We start from the raw sequence: 24,906 nt of genomic DNA, 5'->3' as shown, positions 1-24,906 counted from the left end.
ACTTCATTGGGCTCAGACGACCATGATATATACTTAAGGATTTGAAGTCGATATTGGAAACACGAAGCCATTAATATATATCTCATATCCACAGTTTTCAGAGAGTACATTGAATGTTAATGAAAACTGTTATTCTGTAGAGACAGCATTCACTGCAGGGAAAGGTGATATAAGAAGGCAACACAAAACTCATAGACTTGTTTATTACCTTAATATAAGCACCTGCTATATGCTAGGTGCACAGAATCTTTAGATTTTCTCTACATATTATTTTATATTTTCTTAATTTGTAGGGGGAGTGCCTTCCACACTAAAGACATAATTGCTGTGTTCATGATGTTTTTGCTTTTTGCCAAACTGTAAATGCACACACATTTACATGTCTATATATATACATATATATTCTAGCTATGCACAAATTATACCTATTTTTACATATATTCATTATATATGTTCATGTAAACATATGTGTACAGAAATGTATGAATACCCATCATTCTAATCATTCTTGAATGAAAATTTAAAATTATATTAGAATATGCTTCTTACATTTGTAATGCATTTCATCATTTTTGAAATTTACTTTTCCTTTAGGTTCTACCATTATTCTCTCAATCAACATAAACTATTGTGCATGGGCATTTGGGAAGCTGTTTTCTTTTGTACTTTTGTTAATGACAATTACTATTTTTTGATTAGAGATGTAGAATTATTCTTTCATTATAACATAAGCAGTGAGTAATTCTAGGCCAGATTCAGAATAAACTAATACAGCTTATCTTTTTTTTTTCTTAAGACTTTTATTTATTTATTTAAAAGGCAGAGTTCCAGAGAGAGAGAGATCTTCAATCTTCTGGTTCAGTCCACAAACTACAACAGACAGGGTTAGGTCTGCTGAAACTCAGGAACCTGAAATTCTACAAGGTCTCTCAAGTCCTTGGGCCATCTTACACTGCTTCTCCAGGTGAATGATTAGGAATCTGGGTCAGACATGGAACATTCAGGGATAGAACTAATAAATATATGGGATGTGGGCACCACAGGCAGGGTTTTGCCCACTGTGTCATAACACTGGGCAGTCTTCAACTGATCTTAAGGTACCTAAAACATTGTTATTTTTAGAAACTCCTATTAGCTACTCACTATTACTAGGAATGTTTAGGTCTTCCATTTTCAAATTGACCTAAAAATAGGCTTCCATTTAATCATTTTTTAAAAAAAGTCTTCATTTATTTATTCAAGAGTTAATAAGACACAGAGGGACAAAGAGACAGAGTATTCCCATCTGCGGGGTCACTCCTTAGATTCTTGCACTGCTGTTAGGTCAGACCAAAGCTAGAAGACCCATTCTGCATCCCCCCAGGGGGTAGGGATCTAAATAACTGAATCTTCACCTGCTGCCTTCAAGAGTGTGCTTAGCAGGAAGCTGAAATGAGGAGCAGAGCCCTGGCATTCCAAGTAACATTCCAAATCCTAACATCTGTGCTAAATTCCCACTCCTCCAATCTTAATTTATGTTACTTTAGCGCGTGGAACCTATAGGTCAAATAGTCTCCTCATGTCGAATAGATATATATTCATATTTTTTCCTTTGCTTTTAGTAGATGGCCTGCCTCCACTTCAGTACATTTTAAGCATTTCAAGTACCTTACCTCCAACATGCTTTCCTCACTCACTTCAATAATACTTTTTCTTCCCAACCATATAATGTTTTCTTGACATATTCAGAACATTTAATACTATGTTAAAGGGCTTACATTTCCCGAGAGGGGCTGTTTATTCGCTCTGCCAGAGACAGTGTGGATCCTCAGGCCCTGGCAAACTGTGAAGATGGAATGTGTGCTGGCAAGTGCAGAGAAGATCAAAAGGAGTCTCCTGGAAACCATTACTGAGTATAGAGTGAGCATTCAATAAATGTTGAGTGAATGAATGATAAGAGCTTTGCTATTTTGCATTCCCTTAAAGGAACTAACAGCTATAGTTTAATTCACTGAAAAATAGAAGCAGATATCATGGGATTTGGAAGAAGAAAATAGGGATTCAAGTTCCTGGTTTACTCTACTAAGACTCACTTATGATAGCTATTATAACGAAATGTGACTATTACAAATAATAAAATATAATTAAAGGTGACTTTGAAAGTTATAAATTTTTCTAGGAGTTAAATTGTGATTGAAGTGCATATTTTGGTGGTTAATGGGGAAACAAACTGAAACAATTTGGTGAACGCAAATATTTTGTCTTAGTATTACTTAAATTAGAAAATTTATCGGCATATTCATTGCATAAATAGTGATTTTTGAATGAGAATGTGACCTTCTTCATGTCTTTATAAACCTTGTAGTAGATTAGTAATCTGAGTATGAGAGGACTACCTTCTCTAAGTTAAGGGAGTGGCAAATCCTACAAAGAAAGGGATAGAAAAATTAGGACATTCACTAAGAAAAGATAATACTGCTTGAGATGACTGAATCCTAAAAGGACAATTATTGTGGTTAGAGTTTACACACATGAGAGGAAGACAATTCTAGTTTTGTGTTGCCTAAAAAAATAAAATCACCTAACAACAACAAACAACAACAAAAATGGATGCTAGTCTTTCTTTAAGTCCTTACAATATGCTAGGCACATATCACATGTTTCACTCATTTCTTTCTAAAACTCTGTAGGTTAAATTATTATTTCCCAATCAATAGGTAATAAACTCATTCCTACCACTTAAATAATTCACCACAAGTCTATACGACTGTGGAACTGGGATTTAAGACCTTACATGATTCCAGAGAATACATCTTAAAATGTTCTAACAACATTGAAACAGAACTATCCAGGAAACTTCAAGGGCTCAAACGAGTTTTATAGTTTTACAAACGACTCTCTATATTTGGCTTTCAAAGTAAAAAGAAATATTTTGGCTTTAATAAGGTGACAAGTTTTAAGAGAGAGATAAAGCTGGAGGAAAAAGGGCTTCAAAATACCAAAGCTATGTAGGTAGTTGGCCCAGGGCCACAGAGGTCTAGTACCCAAGGTTTCTGAAACTTATAAGATGTCTACATAATAAAAGGTTAAGCCAAGTATTTTAGTTAAGCAATTATTAAGAGTAGCTTTCTTATAACTAGAACTAGTTATTCATATGCCTAGATAATTGGGGGTTTCAAATAATTCTTCCTGCACAGCCATGTGCAAGGGACAATTACAAGAAAAAATTATTAAGCATTTTTTCCATATCAGATATTGTTATATTTTTCTCTATATTTGATCCTAACAACAACCCTATATATACTTTCATTCTCTTCTTCAGGATTAAGGCATGAATCAAATCCAGTCTATGCATTATCAGAGCAAACACTTTTTAAAATTATGTTATACTGATGTTACAGCAACTAATTCACCACTGTTTTGTTATAGTAACACTTTCTAAGGTGGTTTGTCATTAAATTTCATTTAGCAAAAACATTTGGAAATAAGTAACATTTGTAATAATGTCAACAACTGACAAGTAACTGGACTTATGCAGTGAAAGTAGTGTTATTTTAGATATTAGAGACTAAGTGAAGAAATGACATCTACGTAATGATGTTATATATTCAAAAACATATAATTAAATGTCATTTAAGGAAAACTGTCCAGTGAGGAAAAAAATGATGGATTATTCATGTTTCAGGATAGTTGTTGGCTTATTAAAATTCACATGGTACATTATGAACAAATCTGTTGTTTCTGTAAAATAAGGCAATTATTTGTTTTCTTATATTTACTTTCAAAGTTCCAAATTGAGATCATGAGTTTATCTAATGAAGTGCATCAGAGGAGAACTTATTATTACAGTAGATTTTTATATTCTGAAGTGGATGGAATTTACATTTTGAAACAGCAATTAACACATTTTGTAAACTGCTCAGAACATCTATATTAGATGAACAGTTTTGCTAAGGAGAATAAGTTTAAAATATTTTTTAATCATAGTGACTAAACAACTTTTTAACGGTCAGATTCTATAACTAAGAAAATGCAAAGACTAAGATGTTCAAAGCATGGAAAATATTACAGATTTAGACATATTAAAATTATTACTTCAGAGGACAAATTAAAATTTACCAAAATGAACTTGCATGCACTAATGTATTTAAATGACAGTAATTTAATAAAGCTCTATTACCTGAATAGAAAGTAAAGAAAATCATTTTGAAGCTTATATTTATTTGAAGAGAGATATCTGGGCCTAATTTTTTTATATTCAATGAAATGTTGATTTTGTGTATGCAGACTATATATATATTTTTCATTTATTTTGTACATATGTATAATTATAATATCAATGATAAACAAAACTTCCTTAAGAATAAACAAATAATAGCAATGATGCATAAGTTAAATGTGAACTTTAGAATTTCACTATAGAGAAATTAAAAATTTTTACACTAGATAAATTATTTTTTATTGTAATGTAGTATAACAATTTAGAAAATATTTTAAAAACCTATAGGGTATAAGGGTGAAGACTGAAGGAATTTGTTTCTATTTCTACAACAAACCACAGGTATTCCTAAAATATTTACATTTTTCACTTAATACACACACAAACACCTCAACACACACACACACACACACACACACACACACACACAAACACACACATTTTCTCCCCAAACTACAGGTATTGTGTACGATAAGTTCATGATTAGAACGGCATCAGTGAATTCATTCACATCATCATCTCTCTGACGGAGAAAGGTTTTAAAGGCATCTTTGACAACAGTGTTATTTAAAATTGCAACATTTTTAAAATTTTCCTTTAACTTGAACCAATCTATAACCTCTATTAAATGAATAGCAAAGGTCAAAATATGACTAATATAAATCCAACTTTTCAAAATTAGCCTAAAAATTGCTTTGAAATGATAAGAGAGTATTATTCACAGGGAAGGTGGAATTACACTGAGTGAATACAACACAATTAAAACAAAAGCAGACAGTCCTACTTCTAGAGATAATTTAATATTGATTCTATCAAAAGAAGATATTTCAAGAAAACAAAAAGGCCCTGCTGCACACTCCTGGGGGCAGCTTGGCTGCAGATGTCCTACCCCCATCTGCAAAACAATGCTCGCTGGCATTAGGTTCCCTCAATTCACTTGTGATTTCTAAATTAATTCTGAAGGAAACCACAACTTACTTGAAGATTCCGCTGAGTGTCTGTGTGCCCGACTTTTTTTTTCTCTGTTCACAGACAAAGCACTTCCACTGGTCATGGAAAAAAGATCTAAATCCGTGTCTTCTCTGCTTACAAGTCTTGCCTGGAAGCAATGGGAGAGAATGTATACAATCATGAAACAAAATATGGCATTTTCTGAACGCAGCTCACATTACCCCAAATAAACAAACAGGCTCTGTCAAACAACCTTCTTCAAAATGATACCACAATCCTTTATTGCTGCCCAGGCAGAACAAATGCACTATGTCAAAGCATTTTTTGCAAATAAGAGCCGATTTTAAAATTGAGGTTTGCTATTTGAGTCTGTACAACAAAAGAAAACATTTTAGTACAGTAATTTTGATGAAAATCAATCTCAAAGGCAGCTGGTGAAACTTTAAACAGCTTAACATCACTTATTTACCAAGTATATTATCTAATTCTTCATTGAATGTTACAAATGTCATACTACATTATTTTAGGCAATATTTCTAGTTTTCCACTTATAACTATTAGTCTGCCTAATAAAATCCCCTAAGAGTCTTTCATCCCATATGTGTACAGCAAGTCACAAATGATCTCCACTTTATTGTTATAATCCCTGCCAACGAAACAATAAAGTGGAGCCATTGCAGTGGCCTAGCAGCTAAAGCCCTCACTTTGCAACCGCTGGGATCGACTGTGGGCTCCGGTTCACATCCTTACTGCTGTACTTCCCATCCAGGTCCCTGCTTGTGGCCTGGGAAAGCAGTGGAGGACAGCCCAAAGCCTTGGGATCCTGTACCCGCTTGGGAGACCCAGAGGAAGCTCCTGGCTCCTGGCTTCAAATTGGCTTGTTCTGGCCTTTGTGGCCACTGGTGGAGTGAACCAGCAGATAGAAGGTCTTTGTCTTAGTCTCTCTTTCTCTTTCTGAACAGCCTTTCCAATAAATAAATAAATAAATAAAAGAACAATATAAATATAAATTGGGAGTAATGATCAATATATTGGAATTTCTATATATATATTTAAATATTTATTTCATTTTTTATTGCAACGTCAGATATACAGAGAAGAAGAGAGATATAGAGGAAGATCTTCTGTCCGATGATTCACTCCCCAGTGACCGCAATGGCCAGAGCTGCATTGATCCGAAGCCAGGAGCCTGGAGCTTCATACAGGTTGCCCATGAGGGTGCAGGGGACGCAAAGCTTTGGATCCTCCTTGACTGTTTTCCCAGACCACAAGCAGGGAGTTGATCAGAAGTGGGATAGCCTGGATACAAACGGGCACCCATATGAGATCCTGGCTCATGCAAGGTGAGGACTTTAGCCACTAGGCTACTGCGCTGGGTCCTCAAGATATATTCTTTTTTTTTTTAAAAATTTATTTATTTTTATTACAAAGTCAGATATACAGAGAAGAGGAGAGACAGAGAGGAAGATCTTCCGTCCGATGATTCACTCCCCAAGTGAGCCGCAATGGCCGGTGCTGCGCTGATCCAAAGCTGGGAACCAGGAACCTCTTCCGGGTCTCCCACGTGGGTGCAGGATCCCCAAGCTTTGTGCAGTCCTCCACTGCTTTCCCAGGCCACAAGCAGGGAGCTGGATGAGTTGTGGAGCAGCCGGAATTAGAACCGGCACCCATATGGGATCCCGGGGCATTCAAGATGAGGACTTTAGCCGCTAGGCCATGCTGCCGGGCCCAAGATATATTCTTATAAGGACATAAGGATTAAATAATTTGTTTTTGTAAAGTGACCTTTTTACTTTTATTTCATCTGGACAGAATCTGCATATTTTAAGGACTGCTTTTTGACTTAAAATATTATTTTATAAAATATCTGACATCATTAATCAAGGACTTAACAGAATGCAGCTCTGAAGTGGTAGAAAATATCATGAGAGGAAAATAAAGCAGACTCAAAGTAGCTGGGATTTAACCCAAACCACAGTACACTTGAAATCCTGTGAAAAGACACTGCCTTTCAAGTTTGATATGAGGAAAATTTAAATACAGCAAAATAAAGGCTTAAACCACCACTGTGACTAAAACGTTGTCTCAATATAGTGAACTACAAAGATGGGCAGATTCCAAGAATAAAACTCAACCTCTTTCAAATCGATTATATCCATTTCCCCACTGTCACATGCGTGAATTCACTGATTATTCTTACTTTTCCTCAACTTATTTATTTTAATTGATAAATAAACTCTTTCATATTTGTTGTATATAACATGATGTTTGTACATACACACATTAGAATGGGTAAATGAGACAAATGATATGCATATTAGTTTATATATATATTGCATTAACATTTTTATTTATTTATTTATTTGAAAGGCAGAGAGAGGCGATGAATGAAGAAGCCTTTCCAGTCACTGGTTCACTTCCCAAACGCCTGCAACAGCTAGTGCTAGGCTAAGCATTAGTGGGGAGCAGGGACTTCATTTGGGTCTTCAACATGGTAGCAGGGACTCAAGTACTGAAGCCATCATGGCTGCTTTGCAGACACCGGGGTAGGAAGCTGAACCAGAAGCACAGAAAAATCAAGACTGAAACTGATACTCTCACATGAGCTGAGGGCATCCCAAACAAGTAGCTTAACTCACTGGGCCCACAACACTAGCCCCAGATACTTATTACTTTTTTAAAGATTTATTTGTTTTTATTGAAAAGGCAGATTTACCAAGAGAAGGAAAGACAGAGAGGAAGATCTTCCATCCTCAGCTTCACTCCTCAAACTGAGGAGTGGCCAGAACTGAGTCAATCTGAAGACAGGAACCAGGAGCTTCTTCCAGGTCTCCTATGAGAGTGCAGGGTCCCAAGACTTTGGGCCATCCTCCACTGCTTTCCCAGGCCACAAGCAGGGAGCTGGATGGGAAGTGGAAGAGCTGGGACACAAACTGGCACCCATGTGGGATCCTGGCACTTTTAAGGTGATGATTTTAGCCATTGATCCATCATGCCAGACCCCTTAATTTATTTTTAATGAGCAAGTATGAATGTCGCTGCTGAGCAATACTCTGTGTCAGGCTCATTCTCTCTCTCACTTTCTCTTTGTTTTTGTTGGTGTTCTTTTTGATACTTAACTAGTCAAGTGACATAATTGGATTTTCAAAAATCTCAGTGGTAAACTTCAAAATGAAATATAACTGGGTTCCATTTACATTTATGATTTGTATGAAAGGTGTTATATATTCTTTCTGAAACTCATTTTAACTGGTGCACATTTTCATGTCTGACCCCATAGAATGGCACTGTCAATGCCAATACTTGGAAAACAATCAGTCAATATTATAATAATATAAGGAAAATCAGTGTGGGTGTGTGGGAACAATAGGGAAGGAGGAGGGAAATCTCTGATCCTATGGAACTGTATCATAAGAAATTAAAAAGAAGAGAATAGAACAGAAGAGAAAAGAGAAGAAGAGAAGAGAAAAGCAAAGAACAGAACCAGTCAGGGGGTCCCTGTTTAAATATAGTAGGTGAGGCTGCCGCTTGTAAAGTTGGTATCCCACATCAGAGTGCAGGTCCAAGATCTGGCTCTCAGCTTCTGAACAAGCTCCTTAGGAATGAGTCTGGGAAAAAGATGGAAGTCGACCGAAGTACTTGGGTCCCTGCAGCCCACAGAAGAGACCTATCTGGAGTTCCTGCCTTTTGACTTCAGTCTGGCCCAGGCCTGGGTGTTGAGGCCATCTGGAGAGTGAACCAGGGGATGGGAGATCTGCCACTCTCCCCATCTCCTACCCTCCCTCCTTTACTTCTTCCCTCTCCCCCTCTTCTGTTTCTTTGCCTTTCAAACAAATAAATTTTTTTTTTTTAAAAAAGCTAGTGAAAAATAAAGGGGAAATACCAAACTAGTATCCCAACACTGGAGAGACCAGCAATACAAAGAGAAAACACTCGTCAATCACATGGGATCCTCTTGTTGACTAAGAGACACGAACTATAAGCTTCAAGATTTTAACATGATTTATTCCAGTTTGGTGACATAATTTCACTATGTGTCTGTTTACAAAGTTGAAAGTCTACTCCACAAAAAAATGGCAATATGTATATATGTCAATTAAACATTTGTGAATAAACACCTTCCAAAAAACCATATGAAGTTCCATGTGATTAACAACCAAAGGACTGTTTCTACCAAAACAGAAAATAATTAATATCAATTAATAATTATGACAGAGTGGGCCTGGCGGCGTGGCCTAGCGGCTAAAGTCCTCGCCTTGAAAGCCCCGGGATCCCACATGGGCGCCGGTTCTAATCCCGGCAGCTCCACTTCCCATCCAGCTCCCTGCTTGTGGCCTGGGAAAGCAGTGAAGGACTGCCCAAAGCTTTGGGACCCTGCACCCGCGTGGGAGACCCGGAAGAGGTTCCTGGTTCCCGGCATCGGATCGGCGCGTACCGGCCCGCTGCAGCTCACTTGGGGAGTGAAACATCGGATGGAAGATCTTCCTCTGTCTCTCCTCCTCTCTGTATATCTGGCTTTCCAATCACAATAAAATCTTTAAAAAAAAAATAATTATGACAGAGTATACCAGGAATCAAATTCAGAGATAAAATTTAACCAGGACACCTGACTTCATAATGTTGCCACCTACCTATCAATTTAAAATGAATGCCTGAAATTTCATAAATGGGCTAGTTATTGTCTGTTAACGCATCTGGCATGACCCTTGTGTCAATAGCACTCCTAGGAATATATCCAGAACACTTGTTTTATGAGAAACCAACATGCACTCCTATGCTCATAGCAGCACAATCAGTAATTGCAAAAACATGGAAGCAACCAAAATGCCCATCAACAGAGGATTGGATAAGAAAGCTATGGTTCATCTACTCCATGGAATACTACTCAGCTATTAAAAAAAACAAAATGCAGTTCTTTGTGGCCAAATGGGCCAAACTGGAAACCATAATGCTAAGGGAAATGAGCCAATCACAAAAGGTTAAATACCACATGTTTGCCTTAATTTAAGATGATATGATGTTATGTATAACATGTTATGTTTTGAATGTTTTATGTTGTGTATAAACTAAAATTGAAGTATAGGTGAGGTGGTCACAGAAGGTGACTGGGAACTCACATTTACTTTTAACATATTGCTTACTCATTACTATGTCAATTAATTCCATAATGATGTAAATTTTTGCTGATGGTATGTTGGAGCTTTCAATTGACTGGGATGATACTCTGCTGGCTCTGTCTTCAGATCAGAGAGGGTATACCTAAGAAGCCATTGAACTTGACTGGACAATAAGATGCTGGACTCTATGTTTGGTATACGCTTGCAATGGGGGAATCTCAACTGAACTTGAGCTGTGGTTATGCAACAAGGTGGAGGAATCCACCATGGTGGGAGGGTTTGGGGAGGGGTGGGGAGAACCCAAGTATCTATGTAATTGTGTCACATAATACAATGTAATTACTGAAGTTAAATAATAAATAAAAAAAAAAAGAATATACACACTAGACAAAAAAAAATAAAATGAATGCCTGAAATTTCATAAATGGGCTAGTTATTGTCTGTTAACGCATCTGGCATGACCCTTGTGTCAATATTTTGAATATATTTCTCGAAACATAGGCCTTCATCACTGAACATCATTCCTTATCTTACTGTAAACAAATAATGCAACTAAAGAAAAAACATCCTTTCTCCTATGTCATGCAAAGGAAATACACAGTTGTCTCTTGGTAACCATGAGGAATTGGTCCATGATTCCTATAGTTAAAAAAAAAAAACAGTGTGTGGCTATTCAAGTTGGTTATATATAAAATGGCCTAATATTTGCATTGATCTATACATCTCTCCTGCAATATGCTTCAAGCCATTTTTAGACCATTTCTAGATCATTTATTCATAACAACTAATACAATGCTAACACTATTTAAGTAGCTGTTATGCTGTATGGTTTAGGGAATAAAGGTAAGAAAAAAGGCTTGTACAAGAACGGTACAGACACCTTTTTTACAAAAATACTTTTAATTCATAGTTGGTCAAATCAGAAAATGCAGAATCCCTGAATTGAAAGGGTTGATCATCCTTAAAAGCTGAAGAACATGTTTAACAGACCAAATATTCATCGCTGCTAAACAGCATATATCAAAACAGATTACCCAAACGATGTTATACATAACCAAAGAAAGATGAACAAAACCAAAAAGCTGACTGCAATGATACTATGACTAAATTACAGCTTTAACTGAGAACTTTACTAGCTTTTACTTGCATTAACTTTTTAAATACTTCCAAGAAATGTATCAAGCATGTAGATGCATATATCGACCAACAAGGACACAGAACTGTTTCATTACCTCCCCAAACGTCCCCTGCTTCCTGACTGCTAGTACGAACACTGGCAGCTACAGATGTGTTCTCTGTCGTAAACCCGTCAGTGAATGAACCTACACAATAAGGTAGCCTTTAATTGGCTCTTTTTATGCAAGATGAAGTTTCTGAGATCCGTGTAAGCCTGTTTCATCAATGGTTTGCATGCTTTTTGGCATCTTATTCCTGTCTGCTGTATGTATGCCAGTGGGGCGGATGGGCACCATCTTGTCTGTCCTCTCACTCACTGAATGGCATTTCGGTTATGTTCAGACTTCAGCCAACAGCAAATCTAGCTGTGATGAGCATCTGCATGCTGCCTGCTTTTTGTTTGAATAAAACTTCGGGCTTTTTTTTTTTTTCCCCTAGGAAAAAGATCCAGTAGCAGGATTGTTAGGTCATAAGTTAAGTTCATATTTAACTTTTAGAAAAACTGACAGATTTTTTTTCCCCCCAGAAATGCTGTGCCACTTTTACCTAGAAATGTATGAGGGATCTGGCTGCTCCGCATCTTTGCCAGCATTTGGTAGTTTCATTAGTCTGCATTTTAACTACTATAATAAGCACCCCACATAAGGACTTCAATTATTGTCCAGTTAATTAATATTCGGAAACATCTTCCCATGTGGTTGCATTTTACTTTTTGTTTACTTGTGACTCTTGTATTCTAAGTGCAAATGTATTTAAATATGAGGTATGATTTATGTCTTTTTTTTTGTACATATGGTTTAAGAAATCTCTGGACAATAAGATGCTGGACTCTATGCTTGGTATATGTTTGCAACGGAAGAATCTCGACTTTTTGAACTGTAATACTGCAACAAGGTGGAGGAATCCACTATGGGGGGAGGGCACGGAGAGGGGATGGGGGAATCCCAGAGCCTATGAAACTGTGTCACATAATGCAACGTAATAAATAATTAAAAAAAAAAGAAATCTCTCACCACCATAGTTTTGTGAGTTTGTCTCACTATTATTGTTTGAATAAACTTGGTGATTTCACATCCACTGGGAAAGCAATTGAGGACGGCCCAAAGCCTTGGGATCCTGCACCTGCATGGGAGACCTGGAAGAGGATCCTGGCTCCTGGCTTGGAACTGGCTCAGCTCGGGCCTTTGCAGCTGCTTGGGGAATGAATTATCAGACAGAAGATCTTTCTCTCTGTGTCTCCTCCTTTCTGTATATCTGACTTTACAATAAAAACAAACAAATCTTAAAAAAAAAACCCTGATAACACATAGCCTTAGGTTTCAATATTCTTAGAGTAATCTACATAACAATATCTATATAAAATGCAAATTAATTGGCTGATTAATTATAGCCTTTAGAGATCTTCCAGAAATATTTTTATAAACTTGTGAATATAAGCCAAGTTCTGCACCAAAGTTTTGCCCTTTTCTCAGGAAAGCTTTTTGAATTAACTATTTATGTAAATAATAACTCCACTGCATCAGAAACCACAAAACTAAGTTTCAACAGAAAAGACACTATCTTTTAATATGACTTTCTTCTTCAAAAGCTAAATAATGATTAGTTTTAATGATGAATGAATAAGAGGTATTAGTTGGTTGATATAAATTCATAATGTTACATAGCTGGGGTCATCTTCTGTATACATTTTTACCTGCCAAGGAGGCCATATACATCTGTTAGTGGTCAGTGTAACCTATTCTTCGGATTTTTATTCTGGAAGCACACTGGAAATTTCTTTTTTGTTGGGTCCATTTAAAAAAAAAAACTCCATTTTTGTCATCCTCATGATAACAAAGTATTTGTTCTAATAACATATAATACAGTTGACCTTAGAAACCCACATGCATATGTACTGAGATTTCACACTCCCATCACTGGGTTTACAACTTCATCATCGCTAAAGCTTTAGCAATCTATTTATTTACTTAAGTGTGTTCATTAATTTTTATACATTTTTGATTTTCTGAGTTCAGAGAGCAGTCTGTTTTTCCCCAGAAACATAGTCTAAAAAAATCTACTTCTAAAATATTCAAGAAAAAATTCTTGTTATTAATTTGCTTTTCAAAATCATCTTTTAAAATGGTAGCATGCTAACATTTTTACATCTATTATATAAAATTAATAATTTAAAGCAATGTCTTATAGCAAAGATATATGACAGATCAAAAACCATTTTTAACACAAGACATTTTGAGATTAGCTCAGGTAGATATAGTTGTGATATTTCTGTAATTGAATTATAAGCATATTTCAAAGTGTTATTTAGTGAGCACTGTTTATAACATTTTTCTTTAACTTTAAACATATTACTTACAATAAGTTGAACTCTTCCACCATTAAGTACATCTGGATCTAACTCAGGTAAGAAGCGATTGCTATATGGGAATAAAAAATCATTTTTTGAATGATTTATTTATTTACTTCAAAATTGGTGTTACAGAGAAAGCAGAAGAAACAGAGAAAGTGAGAAATCTCCCATCTGCTAGTTCATTGCGCAAATGCCTGCACCTGCCAGGCGGAAACGAGGAACTTTTTTCCATGTCTTCCACAAGGATGGCAGGTGCCCAAATGCTTGGATCACCTTCTACTGCTTTGCTAAGACATCTGTATGGAGCTGAGTGAAAGTGGAGCAGCCAGAAGAGAAGCTGGTGCCTAAGTGGGATGTGGGTTCAGGGGCATCCAGGCAGTGGCTTTACCTGCACCGCCACAACACTGCCTCCCCCCAACATTAGTTATCCTTTAAGAAAAATAAGATTTTCTATTTATTAAAATAGTTTAATAATGTTTAATTATGCTGATAATTTTTTTAAATTATTGATTTTATTTATCTGAGAGGCATAGAGCCTGATCAACAGATGGAAAGAGAAAGCAGAGAGAGAAAGAGAAATGGAAAAGAGAGAGAGCATGCTCCTGTGCATTGATTGACTCCCCAGGTGCTTACACACCCAAGCCGGGAACCAGCAATTCAATCACTGTGTACCACATGGGTGGAAGGAGTTCCACTACTTGAGCCATTAACTGCTATCTACCTAGAGAAACTAGGGAAAAGCTCAAATCAGGAGTTGGAGGAAAGCAGCAAAATCATACTCAGCTGCTCTGACATAGAACGTAGGCATTTTCAGCAGCATCTTAATTAGTATGCTAAATGCCTGTTTCTTTAACGAAGTCTTAATATTATCAATACTAGGATTTTGTTATTGTATTTGTTACTCATGTAGAGCAGTTATTGCAAACCATAACATGAAATATTTCTAAAATGTTCTGGTTTTGGATTCAATATTGGCTTACATATTTAATAAATGTCTGCAATAGTACATTTCTGTGTTCTTCTCTGGAAATGTGAAGCTAAAAAATGACAGTCTAGAAAATCTATGTTAAAAATCTCATCTGAACATTTATCCCCTTAAAACTTAAACTGCTTTTATATAAACGTGATTTCTCAGAAGCTGACATTAAACAGTATCGTAGTCCTGTTCCTTATCAGAACTGTTCATTTTAATTAAAGTTGTTAATTCAAATAAAAAACTGATTCATTACACACATATAATTTATATCACATTGTTATGGACTGAACTGTGCCACTCCAAATTCATATGTTAAGCCCTAATTCCTAGAATGTGGTTATCTTTGAAGACTGGGCCTTCAAAGAGGTAACCATATTCTTAGTCAATATGATTATATCCTTATAACACAAAATTAGAACACAGACAACACATATTAAAGCATGACCATGTGAGCACATGGCCAGGAATGGGCCATTTGCAACCCTGGAGAGAGGCCTTGGAAGAAATCAAATTTACTGATTCCTTAGCCATGGACTTCCAGCCTCTAACGCTGTGGTTGAAGCAATAGTGTTATTTGTAGTATTTTATTATGAGCATCCCTAGTAAGTGAATACATTAACAAAATTAACTGACTATCTGTTTGTAGGTAGGGGGAAATCCTGTACCTATAAAACCATATAATGAAAAACAATAATAAAGATGAGAAATAAATCCAAGACAACACATTTTCTATATCTTGAAAACAAAACTACTTAAAAGACCCTAGAAATAATAAAAAAAATTTTTAAAATACAACCTTCTATCTCAACTTTATCTTGTGTGCTTTAAAAATAAGAAACTGGGGCCACTGTTGTGCAGTAGATTGAACTGCTGTTTATAAGGGTGGTATTCCTGTCAGTCTTTGATGCTCAGTTTCTGATCCAGCTTCCAGGTAATGTTCCTGGAAAGACAGTGGATGGTGTTCCCAATGACTGGGAGAACCAGATAGAGTTCCTGGGCATCTGGCTTCTGCCTGGCCCAACCCCAGCTTCTAAGCCACTCTGAAAGTGAACCAGCAAATGAAAGATTTATCTTCAACGCTCTATCAAATGAACAAATTATTAAATGCATTGCTTCCAAATAAGGTAACATTTCATTTTAAAGCAGTGAAAAAGTAGGCTTTGGGACATCAAGGAAGATTAATTATATATCTGTAAAAGACAGTGATGTTCCTGAATTACAATTTCAACTGCCAAATATATAAGCAAAGATAAAATAAAACGCAAGCTATCCTATACCATTCTTTTACTTTAAATAGTAGTATTGTTCATATAGTTGATCTGTTGGTTTTTAAGGATTACAGAACAGAATTAGTTCCAAATATTCTGGAGGGAAAAACAGAGTAATTAAATCTATTCTATGTTAAAAAGGCCTTTTGATAACCTGGCAATGTAGTATTCTGGCCTTGGGCTACGAAGTGTTTGTTTTGATACAATTAATCTAGGTTTTACTTTTCAAAATGTGTTTACAATACAAAAATCTAATTTAAAGGAAATGACCTCACCATTTCATATTTCTGGACCTAGTTTCATGAACCCCAACCTGTGAATGAAGCCATTGGTATGTATATTCTCTCTTCTCTAATTTTTCATTTTCAGTTGCATCTCTGTAGATAGAATTGTCCTCTTTACCTGTGGGAAAAAGATGGTATGTTTATTTGTGCTAAATGGAATCTGATTTTGTCTAAGCAGCTCAGCAGAAGGTAAAAATGTTTATTATAATAAGGGACATAACAGCAAATTCCTTGAAGCTGAGTCATTTGTACGAAAAATAGCCTCAATTATGCACAAATTATTTTTCCAGCTTGAGTTTAAGCTTTTCTATTTAGAAAAAAATTAACAAAATGCTTTAATGCAATTATCATTTTATAGAATTTGTTTTTAATTAGAAACTGTAGAGTTAGTTCTGCCAGACTGTAGAGTTCTTCTGATTGTAAAAAAATTCTGCTGTTACAACTTCGTAGGTTCTTGGTGTGTGTGTGTGTGTGTGTGTGTGTGTGTGTGTGTGTGTGTGTGCTGGCAATAATTTATTTGAAATAGCCTGTATATTTCACAAGCAACAAAAGAAAACAGAAGAGAAACTACAAAAATCAAAACATTTTGGATGTCAAAAGACAATCAGGAGAGGAAAAACGAAACCCATTTAATGGGAATTTTGGCTTATTTTATAAGAATCTTATCCCACGTAGAATTTATGAATTATACTGAAGGTGTTTTAAATTTTATTTGTGTTAGCTAATACAATATTTTAAGCTAGAAATGCTATTAAATCAAGATTTAGAGGGGTGGGGAGAACCCAAGTATCTATGTAACTGTGTCACATAATACAATGTAATTAATGAAGAAAAAAAAAAAAGAAAGTGGAGAAATGGCTTTCAAATAAAAAAAAAAAAGGATTTAGGGAATTTTAGTCTCAGTTTGTGACTTGTCTTGGCTGACCAGACCAGTTGCTAAGCCCAAAGTAAAGCAATGGAAACTGTTGTTCTCATGATCATTCGAGCCCAAGACTACAATATTATTTACTCTTGATATGTGCAGAACTCCTCGTAACAACCGTACTTCAAACTGAAGATAAGTAATCTCTGCCTGCTTTTAAAAATGGTTGGAGCACGCATTCAGACTAGCAGCTAAGCTGTCCACATGTTTGTTACATCAGTTAGTCTGTGTTCAGCTCCCAGCTCCGGATCTGTCTTCTTTCTAGAGTAGACCTGGGAGACAACCGTGATGGCTCAGGTTTTGGATTCCTGCCTCATATATGTATGAAAGGCATTGTATTTGCAACTCCTGTCTAGAGACGCTGGCCCCTGAAGGCATCTGAAGAGTGAAACGTGGGCTGGGAACCCCTTCCTCCTTTCTTCCCTCGCCCACAGTCTTTTTTTTTTCCTTTTCCATTCTGTTTTTATTACAACCTCCTTTAGGGGGTCTTCTGTTCACAGTCCCTGAGACCACTGAAGGTTGAGGCAACAGTGTCCTGCAGCAAAAACACGAGACAAACTGATGGTGAGGGATGTCCATTTATTTGAGAGACATGACAAGTTAATATAGCGTAGGTAAAAGGAGCAGGCAGAAGGGCAGCACCGACAGTACTTCCATCCAACAATGATATTGTGACAGGCTAATAGGTATGTCTACCTCTCGGGACCCTCCAATGAAGTTGAAGGTCATGGAGCACAGGACGTACAGGAAGCTGTGTCTCAGGGCAAACTCATTACCTGCTGAAAAGCAGGATGGATATAACATTTGACTTCCTAGAGTTGTTTACCAAGGAAGTCCTAGCACAGCTTGATGAAGAGAGAGAAAAGAGAGACAGGGCTACAGCCCATTGCTCTTGCTGCATGTTCACTGAACATGCCATGCTGGGGTCTCAGTTAGCCAAGACTCCAGTCATGGGTTCTCCCAGGGATATACTGTACCGTGTGCCTATGGCTTCCCACATGGGCTAGGCAGTCAGAGACCCAGGGACGATCTCCCACATCTCCCTCTTCCCCTCCCTTTAGTCTGTTTCCAGCTCTGTCTCTCCCTGCCAAATATATATGTAACTTGTTTTTTTAAGGGTGACATTTCCTTATAATAGTCATTTCTTAAAGTACTACTTTTTGAAAGTTTTCTACAATCCTGCAATAATACTTCATAAGTGCTCGGTGACTTCATATTATTACTCAGCAAAGTTTTTAACAATAATTTCAGAGTAAACAGGATAGGGTACACTTCATGTTGACCCTATTATCCTTACGGCATAGATTGGTAGACTGGTAAGAATTTAGTCTAAGAAATAAAGTAAGTACACTGGTGAAGTTGCCTGGAAATACCTAGAGAGCAAGTAATTCTCTCAGCTAAACCATTTCAAGATTATATTCATCACTGAAAAGGAGAAACTAAGAGATTCTCTGAAATAGTAGAAGCCCTGTAGGAAGAATAACAGCAATTTTGATCATTTTAAATGCTTATCTGTTTGTAGTTTGTGCTGTTCATTATATGTTTCCTTTTGATATTAAAGGACACATCATTTGGCTTGTAGAACATTCAATGTTCTGTCCACTGCCCCCTTCTCACTCGCTCGGTCTTCTTTCACCAATTCCTTGTATACTAAAACTAACAAAAAGCTTCCTTTGCCTTTTACTGTGCACTAGTTATTATTCTCTACTTAGGATTCTTCCTTTCGAATTATAATTTTGAATGATGATATTTAAATCAATCATCTGGCTTTTTTGTAATATAAATAATGGAACCTCAATGTTGACAATTTACAGTTAAAAGCCAAAGAACCAGTCTACCAATCTATGCCTTAAGGATCATGGAACTATGTAAAATAATTTTAAAACATTATAAATTTGCCAATACTGTACCAAGCTGTTGATTTTAATGGGTCCCTGGTTGACATTTGGATAGTAAATATTTTAAATCTGCGGTTAATCAGACAATATTGTTTAGTCATGGCCTTAATTTTTTACTTCCTTTTTCTTAATATTTCTCTTCAGCTCTTCTGGAGTTTCTTCTGGGTCTCCCACACAGGTGCAGGGTCCCAAGGCTTCGGGACATGCTGGACTGCCTTCCAAGGCCACAACAGCTGGATGGGAAGCAGGGCCATCTGTATTAGAACTTGCAGCCATATGGGATCCTGGCAGGTGCAAGGCAAGGACGTTAGCCACTAGGCTACCGCGCAGGGCTCCAAGCACTCCCTCTTTAAGGATTCTTTAGTGATTCCTTTAAGATGATGGTGTTCCCTGGTCTACGGATATCTACAGAACCTCCATCCAATGACTGGTAGTGTGTTGACTTTTCCTGAGAATCTAATGCATAGATTTCCTACCTGTTGGTGCTGACTGCTTATGGACCACGTATCATTACCCTCTATTTTCTGGTCTCCCATTTCATTTTCACAACTTCTCACCAACTATGTCACCTGCAGCGGACTTTGTATAATTAACTTCAGATATCATTATTTAAATACCAATAGCATATTAGTGACTAAATCTATTTAGTCTACCTTCTCGGTATCCCAATAATGTTTCTTTATTTTCGTTCGTACTGTGTTTTGTTTCTGACACCATTTGAACAGTCAAAAGAAGGTTTATATGTCATTCATGCTTAGCTTTCATTTCTTTTTTTAAAAGATTTATTTGTTATTATTACTATTTATTTTTATTGAATGTCAAATCTACAGAGGGATCTTTCAGTAGTTGTGGCAAACACAGAGCTGAGTTGATCTGAAGCCAGGAGCCAGGAGTTTCTTCCAGGTCTCCCATATGGGTGCAGGGTCTCTAGTGGCCATCTTCCACTGTCTCCCAGGCCTCAAGCAGGGAGCTGGAAGGAAAGTGGAGCATCTGGGAAATGAACTCATTTGGGATTCTACTGAATGCAAGGTGAGAACTTCAGCCACTAGGCTAATATGCTTGGCCCATGCTTCAGCTTTCTGCAACATGGCTTTCTCCTGATGCCTTTTCTTCGGAATTCAGAGTTTGAAGATGATCAGGCTGATGAATTTTGAGGATTTTAAAAGCTATTTTACTGACTCCTCTACATTATTATATAGTGTCGTCAACCTCTTCCTTTTTAGAGATTTATTTTCTCTGGAGTTGGTTACATTATACTCTCCTGTGTTTCTCCAGTCTTTTGGCTAAATCCCAGTCTCACGGGTTCCTCTTCCTTTGCCAATTCTTTCACTTTCAGGATTTTTCTCTGGGGTTCTACCTTTGCCTCATTTTCTTTAAGGGTATATTTCCCCTGTGTGGTGATTTTTATTTAAGTTCTTTAATCACCATCACATCAAAGATTCTTCATGTAAACATTCCAGTGACAACTCTAAACTGAGCTGGTAAACAGGTGGATCTCATGCATTATTTAAGCTCAGATTTTCTATACTATTATCCTCATAATCGATGTGAAACTCATAAACAAAAATGTCATACTAAATCAACATTCTTTTATACCTCCCAATTGCAGATTTTACTCTCTAAAAGTCCTTGAATTCATCCCTATGTTAGTTCAGGCTACTGCTACCTTTTCTGAAATTATGGTAGCACCCTTTCTACTGGTCTGTTTGCTTTAAGTTTTCCCCCGACAAATGTATCTCCATTCTACAAATAAGGGTGGCGAATGTCAAATCTAATCCTTCTATTTTGTATTTTCTAGGGTAAACTACTGCTTCCTTACACTGACCCCAGATAATATTCAGCTTTTTTTTTTTTACAATGCATAGAACCGTGGGTTACACTTCCAGATAAATCTTTTATCTCTTTCAAACCCAGTGACATATTTTAGTTATATATAAATATAAAAATATTCACTTTTGTCCACAGACATTTGTCAATAGTATTTTTTATGTTTGGGGGTTATTCACTTCATGAAATGATATGCCTGCTTCAGATATAAAAGTTTCAATTTAGAAATTATAGTATTTTGGATAAGCTCCTAATCTTCACACATTGTATTCCATTTTCAAATTAGACTAAGGAAACTAATTTAAATGTATTCTTTTCAGATTCTACAGTAATATTCATTACAGTATAATAGATTACATTATATAGAGTATATTATGTAAATGTATAAAGTACATTAGATTCTAATTCCTATTTATCAAATGTATCTACTGCAAGATAAGCTATTTAAATGAAACATAATAGGATGTGTTCCACAAATTCTGGTCAAATAAAGAAATAACTATCTTATAGTTAACTAATGATCTCTTACTGTTCTGAGAGGGACACAACTGGAATGCTAGCTTTCACTATACAGACAAACCTGTGTATTAAAGAGAATAGCACAGGACTCAAAATTATCATCTTAATGATGAAAATCTCCTACAACTTTGAAAGTCAGAACTACACTGATACAAAAATAGACAAACAAAAGTGGCAAACTATAATATAACCGCTCCATAAATAACATAGAATACCCACCCCATACAGAGCTACTTTATAACAATGTCCAACACACATACAGTCCTAAAAGAAGGGAGTTTAGCTTTGAGAAGGTCTATACTATAAACAAAGCACTTCTAAAATTAATGCAAATATTATTCCTGTCTTCATGAAAAGCAAAATAAAAGTGTTCATTAAACCCATATGCTTCCTAAGTCAGTTTTCTAAGTTTTTATATAGCATGTTATACATAAAGAGATTAAGATTCAATTATAATTTAGGTCACACAAAAATAAGCTTATACATTTTTTGTATTCATGGCAACTTTCCCATGACAATTTTTTTTCCCTAATGGCTTTTCTCAGTAATAGAATTTCAAAATACACTTGGTTTCATGTGTGGAGATGAGCTCACTTCTTTATCAAAAGCTTTGGTGGACACGGTTTTGGCTGAGCAAAATACTTCTTAATGTGATGGAAACGTTTCTGGTAACTTTGATAAATGGCTGATTCCATGTATATTAGACTGGGAGATCAAAAAGTATGATTTACATTATAAAGTGCAAGTGGTCTTCACTTGTTTATTAAAAGAAGTTATTGCATCACACATCACAAATAAAGCACAAATAAAGTTGGAGTTTGGCATAAAATACTATACTAACATAATTTTAATTGCATTAACATCTGTATAACTACTTATTGATAGGCTGTTTATGACTTTCTCCATAATGAACTTAATCTGTTTTTGGAAATTTTAAGGCACTAGCATGGAACTGCTAATGTCATTTGTGTGTGACAAGCCACATTTGTATTCTTAAAAAAATACACTTAAATAAATGTATAACTGATCAACAAGGAAAAATGACTTCATAAAAAAAGATTTCTGGTATGAAACTTTAAAAGTAGTTATTTGGGGAGTACAAGCAATACATAAGGGCAGTAGCTAACTGCAGTAATAATCACCCCTGCACATTATTTGACTATACTTCATGCAAAGAAGGTTTGAAAGAAAGAATTAGAATAAAAGACATGCTATGCTGGGCCCAGTACAATGGCTCAGTGGCTAAATCCTTGCCTTGCATGTGCTAGAGTCCCATATAGGTGCTGGTTCATGTCCTGGCTGATCTTCTTCCCATTCAGCTCCCTGCTTATGACCTGGGAAGGCAGTGGAAGATGGCCCAAAGCCTTGGGACTCTGCAACTGCATTAGAGTTCTAAAGTGGCTCCCTACTTTTGGCTTTAAATGAAGTCAGCTCCAGCCATTGTGGCCACTTGGGGAGTGAACCAGTGAATGGAGGATCTTTCTCACTGTATAACCTTTCCTTTTGGATCTACCTTTCCAGTAGAAATCAACAAATCTTTATGCTGTGACTTGAAAATTAATTTTTAAAATAGTCTCTTTTTGGGTAGAGTGGGTAGTATACAAAGTACATGAATGGATGACTTTTATGAAAGCTTAAAGTAAAAATTAAAGTAAGATAATAAATTTTATATGTGAAACATTTTTATTTTGTAAGATACATTTTTGATATGAAATTTCCAAATTTAAATGAATTTCGCTAGAATAAACAATATGCCTTCATAAAAGTTGATGTAAATAAACTTATTAGTCTGCTGTAATAAAGACTGTATACTAAGCTTATGCCTAAGCCTGAGAGGAAATCACTGCACTATTAGTATTATTCAACTGAGCGTTATTTCTATGTTAATATCTTGCAGTGTCCGACCAATTACAATATAAAGGTAGTTCTTTGGTTCCTTCTCGAGAGCCGTATTTCCAAAGAGAATGCTGCACTGATTAAGTCACACACACATGAATAGGTAATGTCTTCACATTTACTACTACCAGAGCTGGGACTAAAATAAAGTGAAGGAAAGAAGTTAGGTACTTGCCTTATGCACAAAATTTAAGTGATGCCAATTTAATACTGATATTTATTGTGGTACCTTAAGATCAAAATTAATGCAAAAAATATATGTTGAATATTAAAATTTTAAATGTCAGAATTAGTGACAATACTGTGCCAAGCCATATTGGAGCTTAAGGGAAAAAAAGAAAAATCAGGATCAATAAACCTGATCCTCTTTCTCTGCATCAGCATTTATTCTTTTGCAAGTAATACCAAGAAAAATGTCAAGAGTTATTGTTTGGCCTTGAGGCAACATGGTGATATAGGGTATGGGCAGGCTTAAACTAATATTGAATCATTAGCTAGGATGAAGCACAGAGGGCAGATTCCAGGAAATAACAGAGGACAGGCCAAAGGCAGAGGGGTACATAGAGACCCTTATATACAGGAAGTAGGGGAGACCACGGAACTGTGCTGCAATGACCAGATAATCCAGCAGCAGTTGGCTAGCAGCAACCAAAGCCAAATTATTGAAAATGAAGGATACAATACAGCAAATTAAAAATTCCTTGGAAATTCTCAATAACAGAATGAATGAGGCAGAAGAAACAATCTGATTCAAAAGATATTTCTTGTCACAATTAGGAAACAATCAAAAAGCTGGAAGTGGAGCTGGATAAAGCCAAAATAAAAAGTATTGAATAATTAAGACACGTAAAAGCCAAATCTAAGAGTTACAGGAATTCCAGAAGAAGAAAGAGAAGGAGGGTTTAAACCTGTATGCAATGAAATAATAAAGGAACACTTCCATAATATGGAGAAAGAACTAGGAAACAACATGCAGGAGGGGCACAGAACTCCCAACAGAGTTGACCAAAAGAAATCTCTCTTCAGTTGAACATAAGGAAAAGATCCTTAAATGTGCACGTGAAAAAAATCAACTGACCTATAGAGGAATACCAATCGTTCACACCGACTTCTCAGAGGAAACTCTACAGACCAGAAGAGAATGCAGTGCCATATTCCAGACTCTAAAAGAAAAAAAGTTGTTGACCCAGAACAATGTGCCCAGAAACACTCTCCTTTGTGAAAATGAACGTTCTTCCACAGTAAAGATTGAAGAATTCACCTCCTCCAAACGTGTCCTACAAATTGTACTTAAAGATGTTCTCCTGACAGAGCAAAGGAGTAGCACCTACCAAAACCAAAGACAAATGTGAAAAACATCCTGGTAAAAAGACAACAGAAGACTAAATGAAAGAACAACCCATTGCTAAAATGGCAGGACCAAACTAGCACCTAACCATATTAACCCTGAATGTAAATAGCTTAAGCTCATCAATCCAATGTCAAAGATCAGTGGACTGATCAAAAAACAAACCCATCTATCCA

General features: G+C 36.2%; 1 protein-coding gene across 1 annotated transcript in view; it reads right to left on the bottom strand.

Moving 5' to 3' along the window:
* Window positions 1-5,144: 5,144 nt before the first annotated feature.
* Window positions 5,145-24,906, bottom strand: part of LRRIQ1 (leucine rich repeats and IQ motif containing 1) — a 164,518-nt gene continuing 144,756 nt past the window's right edge. The window contains exons 25-27 of the mRNA XM_058673640.1: window positions 16,312-16,438; window positions 13,799-13,859; window positions 5,145-5,297 (exon numbers count right to left, since the gene is read on the bottom strand). Coding sequence (XP_058529623.1) covers window positions 5,145-5,297; window positions 13,799-13,859; window positions 16,312-16,438 — 341 coding nt within the window. The remainder of the gene's footprint in view (window positions 5,298-13,798; window positions 13,860-16,311; window positions 16,439-24,906) is intronic.

Source organism: Ochotona princeps, chromosome 15, assembly GCF_030435755.1.
Source record: "Ochotona princeps isolate mOchPri1 chromosome 15, mOchPri1.hap1, whole genome shotgun sequence".
Taxonomy (NCBI): domain Eukaryota; kingdom Metazoa; phylum Chordata; class Mammalia; order Lagomorpha; family Ochotonidae; genus Ochotona; species Ochotona princeps.
The sequence above is the reverse complement of the archived record's forward strand: the minus strand, read 5'-3'. Positions and strand labels throughout refer to the sequence as shown.